Here is a 15,466-nt window from a genome sequence, read left to right as displayed (position 1 = left end):
AAGGCAGAATAAAGTGAAAACTTATCATTATTTACTGTTCAGTAGGTAAGTACATAGTTAATATAACAAGTCATACAGTTTCCAAAATAAAACTTTATAAATTAGCTTAAAATCTAAATACAATAATTTCAAGTACAGACAGGTCGGGCTTGGTGACCCGAGAAATATACCTACAGCGGCGCGCCCCTTGGACGGCACTAGCGTAACAAGTGCTGCACATAGCTCACTATGACAACTGTCACTATACACTAGCTGTTGCATCCGACTGAACTTAAAATCCCTGTTTTGCCATCACTGCATTTTAACAAATAATCATACATAAAAAATGGATTACAATAAAAACTTATCATAGTTTATTAGTTATTACATAATATGGGTAACAATTCATTCATCAGTAGTACTTTATACGTAATAATTTCGTAGGTAAACAATTTCTTCTTTTAAATTCAGAATGCGATATGAAACCAGTTACGTATATCTACTACGTGGGGCAATTCGCCGACGCAGCACGACCTTGTAACACCAGCGCATAGCATCACCATCAATTCCGCTCGCGTCTGCACGTGATCCCAATGTAACCAACATCTCAGTGTAGTGGAGAGGAAGTACATATGAAAACTAAAGATTTAGTTAATAAGGTACTCATTAATTCAGTAGGTGAACAATACTGTCACCTTAAGTACAAGCTAGGTTAAGAATAAAATGAGAAAGTAAATTGCCTTCGTTTCCCTCAGTCCACCCTGCAAGCTGCCGCTTACGTAACTCGCTACGACTCATGTGCGATTCTTATTTGTTTACACTAACTCACGGTGCGGTTCCGGCTTCATGTACAGGAAGCCTCAGAGCGAACTAGCAGTTCCGCGACAGCTGTCCTTGCTTAGCTTACAAGCAAGAGCCGAGGTGCTTACCCAGTGTGACTTGTGAGTCTTCATGTGCCTTACTAAACTACTGTTAACTGCACATTTATAATCACACAACTTACAGACAAAAGGCTTTTCGCCAGTGTGAGTCCTCATGTGCCTCACTAAACTAATGTTAACTGTACATTTATAATCACACAACTTACAAACAAAAAGCTTTTCGCCACTGTGTGTCCTCCTGGGGCTCGATGACGTACTATTTTGACAGAATTTGCGCTTTCTTAACTTACATGAGAGAGTGTTTGCGTAAGTGTGCGCCCTAATGTGGGTAACTAAGGAACTTTTCCGTTGAAATATCTTTTGGCAAACGTCACAGATATACTGTATCTGGTCAGTATAGTTTCCTAACTGTGTACCGGATATATCCTGGGAATTGTGTTTGTTTCGCCTCGTCGTTCGGAAATTGATATTATCACTTATTTTTGTAAAGGTTTCCTTTGGTTTTAGTTCGGAGTCCTGAGGTTTCGTTGAATATTCAAAAGTGTTTGTATTATTTTCGAAAGACAATATACCCAACTCGTCGTCTTTATCAGTTGGATGTTCTTCGTTTCCGTGGTTGGTCGCGAGAACCGAAGGAGCGACTGAAACAGAACAACATCGGATATTCGTTTCATCTCAAATCAAACCTAAAAGTAGTTGGTACTGTGCAGAGAGGGTGTAGCACGTGTCACAAGGGTGACAGAAGGGCAACCTCACTTCATCATCATCATCATCAACCGATACACGTCCACGGCTGGACATAGGTCTCTCGTAGGGACTCCCACACGCCACGGTCTTGCGCCGCCTGAATGCAGCGGCTCCCTGCGACTCGTCTGATGTCGTCCGTCCACTAGTGGGGGGTCTTCCAACGCTGCGTCTTCTGGTGCGAGGTCACCATTCCAGCACCTTGGGACCCCAATATCTATCGAGTTTACAAACTATGTGCCCTGCCTATTGCCACTACAGCTTCGCAACTCGTTGAACTATGTCGCTACTCTTGTTCCTCTACGGATCTACTCATTTCTGATTTGATCACTTATAGAAACTCCAAGCATAGCTCTCTCCATCGCGTCGCGTGCGACTAACTAAAGTACGCGCGACAAATCGAAACGAAAAGTTTTTGGGCGTTTTTGCATGGAATGACAGTTTCTTGTTTTTAGGTGATTGTGGATCCTCACCGCTAGATCCAACGCCAAAAGCTGGGCTTACTTTGATCCAGCATAAATCCAGCTGGATTGAAAATGCCGCTGGATTGCAAACAATAGTCCCAACTTAAGAGTTAAAACGCGTGTAAAGTTAGTTATCTTACCCAAAGCTTGATCGCAGTCTGCCGACGACTCTCGCTTGCAAATAATGTGCCTGAAAGGATATAATGTTATAATTATGTTACACTTGCAAATCAGCAAATTAAATAGCCGAATATTAGAGACCAAGTTAATTGTGGAATTGTGTATTAATAGTAATTAGCAATAATAAATAATTAATCAATTACTAAAATTGATACATAATTTAAATTCTAGATAGGTTGGATTGGACTGAAACGAATAGTGAATAATAGATTAGTCAGTCTTTACGCCGAAGCTTTTTGGTGCAACACTTCTACCAAAGGAAATATCTTGTTCACAACTGAACCAATGGAATAAAACTACAAATAATACATTTTGCATTACTCGTTACATATGGTACGTACGCGGTGGGAGCCTGTGTTTGTCACATATGGTACGTACGCGGTGGGAGCCTGTATTTGTCACATACGGTACGTACGCAGTGGGAGCCTGTGTTTGTCACATATGGTACGTACGCGGTGGGAGCCTGTGTTTGTCACATATGGTACGTACGCGGTGGGAGCCTGTGTTTGTCACATATGGTACGTACGCGGTGGGAGCCTGTGTTTGTCACATATGGTACGTACGCAGTGGGAGCCTGTGTTTGTCACATATGGTACGTACGCGGTGGGAGCCTGTGTTTGTCACATATGGTACGTACGCGGTGGGAGCCTGTGTTTGTCACATATGGTACGTACGCGGTGGGAGCCTGTGTTTCGGCCATGGCAGGCTCGTCTTCATCATCTTCACGGTCTTCAACTTCCCGTTTCACTGCAACTGCTTCATCAGTTGCGGCAGTCGCAGTCGCGTCTAGTTCTGTCTGTCCGTCCGCGTCGGAGTGTGCTATGTACACATCGCAGTAGTCAGGCTCTGACACTGCCGAGACAATGTCAGACTGTAGTTGGTACTTTACACGGCTTATCAATTTGACATGTCGTATGGTTATCTGAAACAAGTTCATGCCTTTAGGCAAATTTGAGCAGCTTAAGGTGGCGGCAGACCTTAAATGTCATCATAGCCTACATTTGTAACCAGTGTGTAAGTCACATCAGCTTATCATGTCACGCAGACTGACTAGACGAATGCTCACATTGAAAAATGTTACACTACGCTCAAATGACATAGGTGGCACCCTTACATTCTGTTACATATAACAATTCAATTCAATTTTATTTTATCGCGCAGTGCACATAACAATAAATTGCATCAAACATTCCTCACCACTTCATGTCTGTCAAGTAGTTCTATCATCAGGGAGCGCGCTCTCAAGCTCTTGTCTCTGAATGTGCTAAAGTTCACCAGTCTCTGGGCACATTGCACACAAAGCGTTGGTTTGAGCTTTCCTTGACCACACAACTGCAACAAACACAATTCATTAATATACAGTTCCATCTTAGACCGGCCGTGCACTGGTCTACTGCTCGAGCAGTTGACACTGCTCTTAGACTGCACATTGACTTATGAATAATATAAAATACAACTTACAGGATGTCCCACTAAATGTTCATATGCTTCTTCCAGCTTGTATCTACTCATCAGAAACAGCTTGCTGCGAGTGTCCAGGCATATCATGCAGACCTGTGCAAAATGTTGTAAGTAATAAATATGATCATTTCCTACCTTCCAACTTCCATAATGAACTTAAAGCTTGATATGTGAACCATATGTACAAAAATTAGCCTTTGAAAGGAACTATTAAGTATATACTGATACGTGTATGTATCGAAGCTTAAAATGTAAGCTTATGTAGCATTATGAAGGAGTTACCAGCACTGGTGAGGGGACAGCACCAGTACGAATCCGCCTTGAGCCACTTTCTGTTTCATAAATGTCATCGTTTAGAAAATGCTGCGAGCAGACCACAGCACGCTCTGGCAGGAGAGTGTCTTGTTTGCCGAGGGCTCTGAGCCAAGCAGCTCGGAGATGCACTTCGCTGGGGAACCTGGAAATTACACTCTGGACTATAGCTCGGAGCTTCCGTAACGTGTGACTCATAATTAAACAAAATGCAAATAGCTCTGCCTGGAGGGGAGCTCTACAGTTGGATACAGACTCGCTCGGTTTGTGAACGCGCACTTGTGAGCCGTGCTCCGATCAGCCTGGGTTGGCGGGAAGCAGGGCAATAAGGTGGCTCAGGTCAGTTACCTCCCTGCAGACAAAGTAGGGCTGCAAGCGTCTAGGTTATAGTACATACAAAGTTTAAATGAAACACTCACTCGTGAAATGTAATCTCCTCGGATTCGGAGACGACCTCCGCAGTGGTTTTGCAGAAGGGCACACAGCAACGCATTGCTAAGATTTTGAAAATTTTAATTTTCCTTACAAAACTTCTATTTAGTAGATAACAAATCAAGGTCACCACCACAGATCAATAGCAAAGAGCTGTGCTTAAAAATCACAAAACAGCTGCTGTCAAACGTAAAATGACAACGGGTAACACTAGAAATGTGTTGAACATTGTGATCTTTGAATCCACGAAAAATCTTTGATTAGGTATCCTATCCTAATCTAAGTGATTAATGCACAAAGGCAACCGGTTTTATACTAAGAACCAGCGCGTGCCAGACCTTCGTTATTTTATAAAAGCTGAAAGTTTCTCTGCGTATTGTCCCCAACACAGGGAGGAACGATCAGCGACTATATGAAGTTTGGATCATGGTGGCTTTGGGAGATGACAGGTAATAGAGGTGAAAAAATTCTTTCGCCAAGTGTGAGGATATACAACCTCTTGACACAACTCTATGGTTGTATTATTGTGCAGTTTGTTCTTTATAAAAAGAATAAATAGAAAATAGAATTGTGTTTAAATATGACAGTCGAAATATTGCACGAAATAAAACCACATAAATATTATTTGAATTCGCAACTTATTTATTTAATTTCACATGGTAGCAGAGCGTGAATTCCGTGGTTGCAGATGTCGGTTGTAAAAGTGCAAACTTTGGGAAAAGATAATTACGATACATGGTGTATTCACGCAAAAGCATATATGATAAAAAATAAACTATGGAAATTCGTGAATGAAAGCCCAAAGAAGAGTGCAACACAAGATGATCTTGACAATGATGAAATGGCGAAATCGGAGCTGTTGCTACTGATAGCACCTTCAGAATTAAAACAGGTAAAAAACTGTAAATATGCTAGAGATGTATGGGTAACTCTAGAATCAATATTTGCCAGTAAAGGACCCGCCAGAAAGGCGACTCTCCTAAAAAAGCTGATCTTGGCTAAACATGGTGAAGGGACTGATGTTCGTGAGCATATTAAAAATATGATGGATATAGTAGATAAGTTACAAGAAATGGATATTACCATAAATAGTGAACTTCTCTCGATTATGATTCTCTATGCAGTCTGTCTGCAGATTATGAAAATTTTAGAACTGCAATCGAATCACAAGACTCGCTCCCAGATCCTGAAAAGCTAAAAATAAAAATTATTGAAGAGAGTGACGCTCGACGTCGTGATAACCCCAATACTAGCAACACGATAACCTCTGAAGAATGTCTACACACTTTTTGCAAAATCTGTAAGAAGAAAGGTCATGATACATCAAAATGTTGGTCAAAAAATAAGAAACAAGGCAAGAGAAATAAAAAGCCGAAAGAAAGCTCAAACAAAGTTGACAGTAAAACCGAAACAAACTTACATAGTTCCAATCTCTTGAATGATAATGCCGAAAAGTACTGGATACTTGACAGCGGCTGCACATCACATATGACTTTTTCAGATAAGCCCTTTACAGAAATAAAACATATATCGAAAACCCTAAACCTTGCTTCCAAAGACAAAACTGCTGAGATAAAAGGGTTAGGGCATGCTGAAATAGAAATTGAAGAGGGACGACAAATTGGTATCACAAATGCTCTTTATGTACCAAGCCTGTGTGCTAATCTTCTGTCTGTTGGAAAAATGACTGACAATGGACATACTGTCCTATTCACTAAGAAAAAAGCAATAATCAAAAATCACAAGCGCAAAGTACTAATAGAAGCAGTGAGAGAAGACGATGGTTTATATTACCTACATACGACAAATAATGATGCTAATAGACATAAAGCCAATACTGCAGAAAGTAGTAATGAAGCAGAAAATAGTAAGTCAGATGATGAGATTAAGCAATGGCACAGTAAAATGGGACACATGTGCGAAAGAGACATGAAGCTTGCTTTAAAGAACGAAAGCCTAATTGGGCTAGATTTCAACAAAGACAGTTCCTTAGGAGAATGCGAGATATGCATACAAGGAAAAATGAGTAGAGTGCCTAGCAAGCCAAGTGATAAAAACACTGAACGTACGACCCAAAGACTGGAGATCATACACAGTGATGTCTGTGGACCATTTAATCATCCTACACTTAATGGCAATAAGTATATTGTAACCTTCATCGACGACTACACAAGATACTGTCGAGTATATTTCATCAAGAACAAAAATGAAGTATTACAAAAATTCATTGACTACAAAGCAGAAGTAGAGAACTTCACAGAGAATAAAATTAAATGTCTTCAGACCGATAATGGTACTGAATATCTAAATCTGAAGTTTGACACTTTTCTGAAAGAAAATGGCATTGCAAGAAGACTAACTGCACCATACACTCCGCATCAAAATGGAATCGCTGAAAGGAAAAATAGAACCCTAATAGAAAAAGCTAGATGCATGATGTTGGAATCAAAAGTACCTATGTGTTTATGGGCAGATGCCGTCTATACTGCAAATTACTTGTCTAATCGAAGCATTAACCAAAGTATCGGAAACCAGACACCATTTGAGCGCTGGGTTGGTAGAAAACCTTACGCAAAACACTTTTATGTATTTGGTGCCAAAGCATTCATCCTCAAGAAAGGAAAAGGTGAACACAAATTTGCTTCAAAGGCAATTCCGGGTGTTTTTGTTGGCTACTCGGAACGCTCGAAAGCCTTTAGAATATATGTTCCGTCAAAGAAAAAAGTTCTTATTTCTAAAGATGTCCGTATTCTAAAAAAGATGTTCTATGAGAACAACCAAAATTCTACTTTCATTCCTTTTGAAGAATTCAATAGTGATGAACAGTCAAATGAAACTGAAACAAAAGAGGATGAAATAGACATTTATTTCGAAGACACAGACAAAAATACAGGTAGTCAGCAAGCAGAACAAGACAGTGTAATTGCAAGCTCTACCGAGGTACCTATACAAATTGAAAATGAAAATAATAACGAATTATTTTATGACACCTTCGAAATAAATGATAATAGAGAAAGTCTTGATGAACCAACTGAAATCCATGAAGCAGGCACAAATGTTGATACACCTGCAAATGTTCTAGAAGAACGAAGGACACACAATCTACGTGATAGGTCTCGAATTGAACCGCCAAAATCTTTTGAAGACTATGTTCTGGCAGTCATGGATACAGACAATGAGACTGAACCTCAAACATTTAAAGATGCTATGAATAGCAAAGAAAAGTCCAAAAGGGGAGAAGCTATGCAGAATGAAATGAATTCATTGCATGAGATGGAGACTTGGAAATAGTCGACCTTCCCAAAAATCGTAAACCACTTCCATGTAAGTGGGTCTACAAAATAAAGAAGAATCCAAATGGTACAATCGAACGATATAAGGCCAGGCTTGTAGTTAAAGGCTTTTCACAAAAACCAGGCGTTGATTACCAGAAGACTTTTAGTCCTGTTGCTCGCCTCAGTACCATCAGAGCTGTTCTAGGAATAGCGGCTCAAGAAAATATGATACTGCATCAGTTCGACGTATCTACTGCCTTTCTAAATGGTACTGTGAAAGAGGAAATTTATATGAAGCAGCCAGAGGGCTTCAATGATGGCACTAGAAAAGTATGCAAGCTGAAAAGAAGCATCTATGGACTCAAACAAGCACCTCTTTGTTGGAATGCATGTATATCTGAGTACCTTATAAATTCTGGATTCAAGCAAAGCAAAAAAGATCCTTGTCTTTATTTACGTGAGCAAGTTTTGATTGCACTTTATGTAGATGACGGTTTGGTGGCTTCTACTAATGAAAATGCTGGAAGAAAGTTCTTTGAAGAACTAAAAAGTAGATTTAAAATAACTACAAAACCTGCTTCCTATTTTCTTGGACTTGAAATTAACAAAACCAAAGATGGTAGTATTACCTTATATCAAAGGTCTTATACAAAAAAGATATTGGAAAAATTTGGAATGGGTGACTGTAAACCTGCTCCAACGCCGGCAATAAAAGTTGGCAACAATTATGAGGAAGATGAGACCTCTGAGTCATTTTTTCCATATCGTCAAGCTGTGGGAGCCTTAGCATATCTGATGGTTGCTACGCGACCAGATATAAGTTATGCTGTAAGCGTGGCATCAAGGAATCTTGAAAAACCTACCAAGCTTGATGTAATGAAGGTCAAGCGAATATTGAGGTACCTGAAGGGTACATTAAACAAAGGACTTGTCTTCACAAAAAGCCGGGAGAAAAGGCTGATATGTTTTAGTGACGCTGATCACGGTGGCGACACAGCAACGGGTCATTCGACGACCGGAATGGTCTTCCTATTGTCTGGCCCGATTATGTGGAAAAGCCAGAAACAGCCAACGGTAGCAATCTCTTCTACTGAGGCAGAACTTGTAGCTTTAACAGAGACTGCGAGAGAAGCCTTATGGCTGAAAGAGCTCCTAGAAGAGTTGACTGATATAACAGAACTCAATGGAAAACCCACAATCTATGTTGACAATGAGTCTGCTATTAAGCTATCCGAGAATCCACCTTATGAGTTCCATAGGAGAACTAAGCATACTAAGCTGAAGCATTTTTTCATTCGAGAATGTATACAGAATGGAGAACTTGATATCAAACAGGTTTCCACGGAGCTGCAACTGGCAGATATGTTTACGAAGCCGTTATTTGGCCCAAGACTTGAGATGCTAAGCCGAAGAATTGGACTTGTTCAAGATGTGTCCAAGTTCTAAAAAGTACCGTGGATGTGAGGATATACAACCTCTTGACACAACTCTATGGTTGTATTATTGTGCAGTTTGTTCTTTATAAAAAGAATAAATAGAAAATAGAATTGTGTTTAAATATGACAGTCAACAACATTGTAAAAATATTGCACGAAATAAAACCACATAAATATTATTTGAATTCGCAACTTATTTATTTAATTTCACACCAAGTATATATTTTTTTGTTTTCTTCGAAATAATAGGTATAGGTATATTAGAAATCACGTCATGCATTGCCAGACACTTAGGATCGCGGCAACCCGCTGCCAATAACCGTTAAACTTTTAAACTCAGCTTTTAGAAAATAACAAAGGTCTAGTGACGAGCTGGCTCTCTCTCTATTTACTTATAAGTACATTTTATATACTTAAAAAACCGGCCAAGTGCAAGTCAGACTTGCGCATGGGGGGTTCCGTACCTACGCGAGTATTTTTTCCAACATTTTGCACGATAAATCAAAAACTATTATTCATAAAAATAAATAAAAATCTGTTTCAGAAAAGCCTTTTCATATGATACCCCGCTTGGTATGGTTATCTTAATGTGAAAATTGAAACACAAATTCACGGTTTTCGGATTTTTTCCGTTACTTGTGCATAGTACTATTATATTATTCTGTGCTTGTGCTATTAGACCTACCAATTTACCAAATATCATGATTATAAGTCAACGGGAAGTACCCTAGAGGTTTTCCTGACAGACGGACAGTAGAACAGACAGACACACAATAAAGTCATCCCAGGTTCCGTTTTTTCTTTTGAGTAAACCCTAAAAAGTAAAGTATCATATTTATATTTATTCGCAAAGGGACACATGAATAATATAATATATTTTTTTGCCTTGATTATATTGAATAATTATTGTAATCCTTATACTATTTGTAGTTTAGTTGCTATTATATAACAGCCGAATCATCCTGCTGGTCAGTATGCCCCTTTAGAATGCATCTAAAGGCAAGTTTTATCAATAAAAGGCGGAATAAAGTAAAAACTTATCATAATTTATTGGTCAGTAGGTACATAATATAACAATTCATACAATTTCCATAATAAAAAAGTTTAAATTAGTTTAAAATCTAAATACAATAATTTCAAGTACAGACAGGTCGGGCTTGCGTGACCCGAGAAATATACCTACAGCGGCGCGCCCCTTGGACGGCACTAGCGTAACATGCGCTGCACATAGCTCACTATGACAACTGTCACTATACACTAGCTGTATAATGTTCATAATCAGTTGGTTATTTCATAAAATGTATAACAATTCACTCATCAATAGTGCTTTAAGTATATGTAATAATTTCGTAGGTAAACGATTTCTTCTTTTAAATTCTGAATGCGATATGAAACCACTTACGAATATCTACTACTAGAGGATGCCCGCGGCTTCGCCCGCCTGGATTTCGGTTTTTTAAATCCCGCAGGAACTCTTTGATTTTCCGGGATAAAAAGTAGCCTATGTCCTTCCTCGGGATGTAGCCCATGTCTGTACCAAATTTCATCAAAATCGGTTCAGCGGTTGGGCCGTGAAAACGTAGCAGACAGACAGACAGACAGACACACTTTCGCATTTAGAATATTAGTATGGATGTGAGGAAATTCGCCGACGCAGCACGACCTTGTAACACCAGCGCATAGCATCACCATCAATTCCGCTCGCGTCTGCACGTGATCCCAATGTAACCAACATCTCAGTGTAGTGGAGACGAAGTACATATGAAACCTAAAGATTAATTTAATAAAGTACTCATTAATTCAGTAGGTGAACTATATCGTCACCTTAAGTGCAAGCTAGGTTAAGAATAAAATGAGTAAGTAAATAGCCTTTGTTTCCCTCAGTCCACCCTGCAAGCTGCCGCTTACGTATCTCGCTACGACTCATGTGCGATTCTTATTTGTTTACACTAACTCACGGTGCGGCTCCGGCTTCATGTACAGGAAGCCTCAGAGCGAACTAGCAGTTCCGCGACAGCTGTCCTTGCTTAGCTTACAAGCAAGAGCCGAGGTGCTTACCCAGTGTGAGTCCTCATGTGCCTCACTAAATGACTATTTTGTGAAAATTTATAATCACACAACTTACAAGCGAAAGGCTTTTCGCCAGTGTGAGTCCTCATGTGCCTCACTAAATGACTATTTTGTGAAAATTTATAATCACACAACTTACAAGCGAAAGGATTTTCGCCAGTGTGAGTCCTCATGTGTTTCACTAAACTACCATTTTCTGTGCATTTATAATCGCATAACTTACAAACAAAAGGCTTTTCGCCAGTGTGAGTCCTCATGTGTTTCACTAAAGTACCACTTTCTGTGCATTTATATTTACAGAACTTACAAGCGAAAGGCTTTTCGCCAGTGTGAGTCCTCATGTGACTCACTAAATTACTGTTAACTGTACATTTATAATCGCACAACTTACAAACAAAAGGCTTTTCGCCAGTGTGAGTCCTCATGTGTTTCACTAAACTACCATTTTCTGTGCATTTGTATTTACAGAACTTACAAGCGAATGGCTTTTCGCCAGTGTGTGTCCTCATGTGACTCACTAAACTACTGTTTTGTGTACATTTATAATCGCACAACTTACAGACAAAAGGCTTTTCGCCAGTGTGAGTCCTCATGTGTTTCACTAAAGTACCACTTTCTGTGCATTTATATTTACAGAACTTACAAGCGAAAGGCTTTTCGCCAGTGTGAGTCCTCATGTGTTTCACTAAATTACTGTTTTGTGTACATTTATAATCGCACAACTTACAGACAAAAGGCTTTTCGCCAGTGTGAGTTCTCATGTGTTTCACTAAACTACTACTTTTTGTGCATTTGTATTTACAGAACTTACAAACAAAAGGCTTCTCGCCAGTGTGAGTCCTCCTGGGGCTCGATGAAGTACTGTTCTGACTGAATTTGCGCTTTCTTAACTTACATGAGAAAGTGTTAGCGTAAGTGTGCGCCCTAATGTGGGTAACTAAGGAACTTTTCCGTTGAAATATCTTTTGGCAAACGTCACAGATATACTGTATCTGGTCAGTATAGTTTCCTAACTGTGTACCGGATATATCCTGGGAATTGTGTTTGTTTCGCCTCGTTGTTCGAATATTGATAATATCACTTATTTTTGTGAAGGTTTCCTTTGGTTTTAGTTCGGAGTCCTGAGGTTTCGTTGAATATTCAAAAGTGTTTGTATTATTTTCGAAAGACAATATACCCAACTCGTCGTCTGTATCAGTTGGATGTTCTTCGTTTCCGTGATTGGTCGCGAGAACTGAAGGAGCGACTGAAACAGAACAACATCGGATATTCGTTTCATCTCAAATCAAACCATAAAGTAAAGTAAAGTAAAGTAAAATATTCTTTATTGTACACCAAAAAGACATAGTAATATATAAATAACATTATAGATTTATCACACTAATATTATAAAGGAGAAAGTTTGTATGTGTGTGTGTGTGTGTGTGTGTGTGTGTGTTTGTTACTCCTTCACGCAAAAACTACTGGACGGATTGGGCTGAAATTTAGAATGGAGATAGATTATACCCTGGATTAGCACATAGGCTACTTTTTATCCCGGAAAATCAAAGAGTTCCCACGGGAATTTTAAAAAACCTACATCCACGCGAACGAAGTCGCGGGTATCAGCTAGTGTACACAATATGTACAAAAGGCGGCCTTATCGCTAAAATAGCGATCTCTTCCAGGCAACCTTAGGTTGAGGAAGTAGTTGGTACTGTGCAGAGACGGTGTAGCACGTGTCACAAGGGTGACAGAAGGGCAACCTCACTTCATCATCATCATCATCAACCGATACACGTCCACGGCTGGACATAGGTCTCTCGTAGGGACTCCCACACGCCACGGTCTTGCGCCGCCTGAATCCAGCGGCTCCCTGCGACTCGTCTGATGTCGTCCGTCCACTAGTGGGGGGTCTTCCAACGCGGCGTCTTCTGGTGCGAGGTTACCATTCCAACACCTTGGGATCCCAATATCTATCGAGTTTACAAACTATGTGCCCTGCCTATTGCCACTACAGCTTCGCAACTCGTTGAACTATGTCGCTACTCTTGTTCCTCTACGGATCTACTCATTTCTGATTTGATCACGTAGAGAAACTCCAAGCATAGCTCTCTCCATCGCGTCGCGTGCGACTAACTAAAGTACGCGCGACAAATCGAAACGAAAAGTTTTTGGGCGTTTTTGCATGGAATGACAGTTTCTTGTTTTTAGGTGATTGTGGATCCTCACCGCTAGATCCAACGCCAAAAGCTGGGCTTACTTTGATCCAGCATAAATCCAGCTGGATTGAAAATGCCGCTGGATTGCAAACCCTAGTCCCAACTTAAGAGTTAAAACGCGTGTAAAGTTAGTTATCTTACCCAAAGCTTGATCGCAGTCTGCCGACGACTCTCGCTTGCAAATAATGTGCCTGAAAGGATATAATGTTATAATTATGTTACACTTGCAAATCAGCAAATTAAATAGCCGAATATTAGAGACCAAGTTAATTGTGGAATTGTGTATTAATAGTAATTAGCAATAATAAATAATTAATCAATTACTAAAATTGATACATAATTTAAATTCTAGATAGGTTGGATTGGACTGAAACGAATAGTGAATAATAGATTAGTCAGTCTTTACGCCGAAGCTTTTTGGTGCAACACTTCTACCAAAGGAAATATCTTGTTCACAACTGAACCAATGGAATAAAACTACAAATAATACATTTTGCATTACTCGTTACATATGGTACGTACGCGGTGGGAGCCTGTGTTTGTCACATATGGTACGTACGCGGTGGGAGCCTGTATTTGTCACATACGGTACGTACGCAGTGGGAGCCTGTGTTTGTCACATATGGTACGTACGCGGTGGGAGCCTGTGTTTGTCACATATGGTACGTACGCGGTGGGAGCCTGTGTTTGTCACATATGGTACGTACGCGGTGGGAGCCTGTGTTTGTCACATATGGTACGTATGCGGTGGGAGCCTGTGTTTGTCACATATGGTACGTACGCGGTGGGAGCCTGTGTTTGTCACATATGGTACGTACGCGGTGGGAGCCTGTGTTTGTCACATATGGTACGTACGCGGTGGGAGCCTGTGTTTCGGCCATGGCAGGCTCGTCTTCATCATCTTCACGGTCTTCAACTTCCCGTTTCACTGCAACTGCTTCATCAGTTGCGGCAGTCGCAGTCGCGTCTAGTTCTGTCTGTCCGTCCGCGTCGGAGTGTGCTATGTACACATCGCAGTAGTCAGGCTCTGACACTGCCGAGACAATGTCAGACTGTAGTTGGTACTTTACACGGCTTATCAATTTGACATGTCGTATGGTTATCTGAAACAAGTTCATGCCTTTAGGCAAATTTGAGCAGCTTAAGGTGGCGGCAGACCTTAAATGTCATCATAGCCTACATTTGTAACAAGTGTGTAAGTCACATCAGCTTATCATGTCACGCAGACTGACTAGACGAATGCTCACATTGAAAAATGTTACACTACGCTCAAATGACATAGGTGGCACCCTTACATTCTGTTACATATAACAATTCAATTCAATTTTATTTTATCGCGCAGTGCACATAACAATAAATTGCATCAAACATTCCTCACCACTTCATGTCTGTCAAGTAGTTCTATCATCAGGGAGCGCGCTCTCAAGCTCTTGTCTCTGAATGTGCTAAAGTTCACCAGTCTCTGGGCACATTGCACACAAAGCGTTGGTTTGAGCTTTCCTTGACCACACAACTGCAACAAACACAATTCATTAATATACAGTTCCATCTTAGACCGGCCGTGCACTGGTCTACTGCTCGAGCAGTTGACACTGCTCTTAGACTGCACATTGACTTATGAATAATATAAAATACAACTTACAGGATGTCCCACTAAATGTTCATATGCTTCTTCCAGCTTGTATCTACTCATCAGAAACAGCTTGCTGCGAGTGTCCAGGCATATCATGCAGACCTGTGCAAAATGTTGTAAGTAATAAATATGATCATTTCCTACCTTCCAACTTCCATAATGAACTTAAAGCTTGATATGTGAACCATATGTACAAAAATTAGCCTTTGAAAGGAACTATTAAGTATATACTGATACGTGTATGTATCGAAGCTTAAAATGTAAGCTTATGTAGCATTATGAAGGAGTTACCAGCACTGGTGAGGGGACAGCACCAGTACGAATCCGCCTTGAGCCACTTTCTGTTTCATAAATGTCATCGTTTAGAAAATGCTGCGAGCAGACCACAGCACGCTCTG

The 15,466-nt window shown here is 40.2% G+C and overlaps 1 protein-coding gene across 1 annotated transcript; it reads right to left on the bottom strand.

The window, feature by feature from the left end:
* Positions 1 to 9: 9 nt before the first annotated feature.
* On the bottom strand, positions 10 to 4,707 carry LOC123879411 (zinc finger protein 90-like). Its single transcript, XM_045927104.1, has 7 exons — positions 4,441 to 4,707; positions 3,992 to 4,166; positions 3,710 to 3,802; positions 3,446 to 3,580; positions 2,923 to 3,170; positions 2,209 to 2,258; positions 10 to 1,501 (listed from the first exon to the last, which is right to left on the bottom strand). Exons 1-7 carry the CDS (start codon positions 4,512 to 4,514, stop codon positions 840 to 842), a joined length of 1,437 nt encoding a protein of 478 aa, XP_045783060.1. The 5' UTR covers positions 4,515 to 4,707; the 3' UTR covers positions 10 to 839.
* Positions 4,708 to 15,466: the final 10,759 nt, after the last annotated feature.

Source organism: Maniola jurtina, chromosome 28, assembly GCF_905333055.1.
Source record: "Maniola jurtina chromosome 28, ilManJurt1.1, whole genome shotgun sequence".
NCBI lineage: Eukaryota > Metazoa > Arthropoda > Insecta > Lepidoptera > Nymphalidae > Maniola > Maniola jurtina.
Note: the sequence above shows the minus strand (reverse complement) of the source record. Positions and strands in the feature narration are given on the sequence as shown.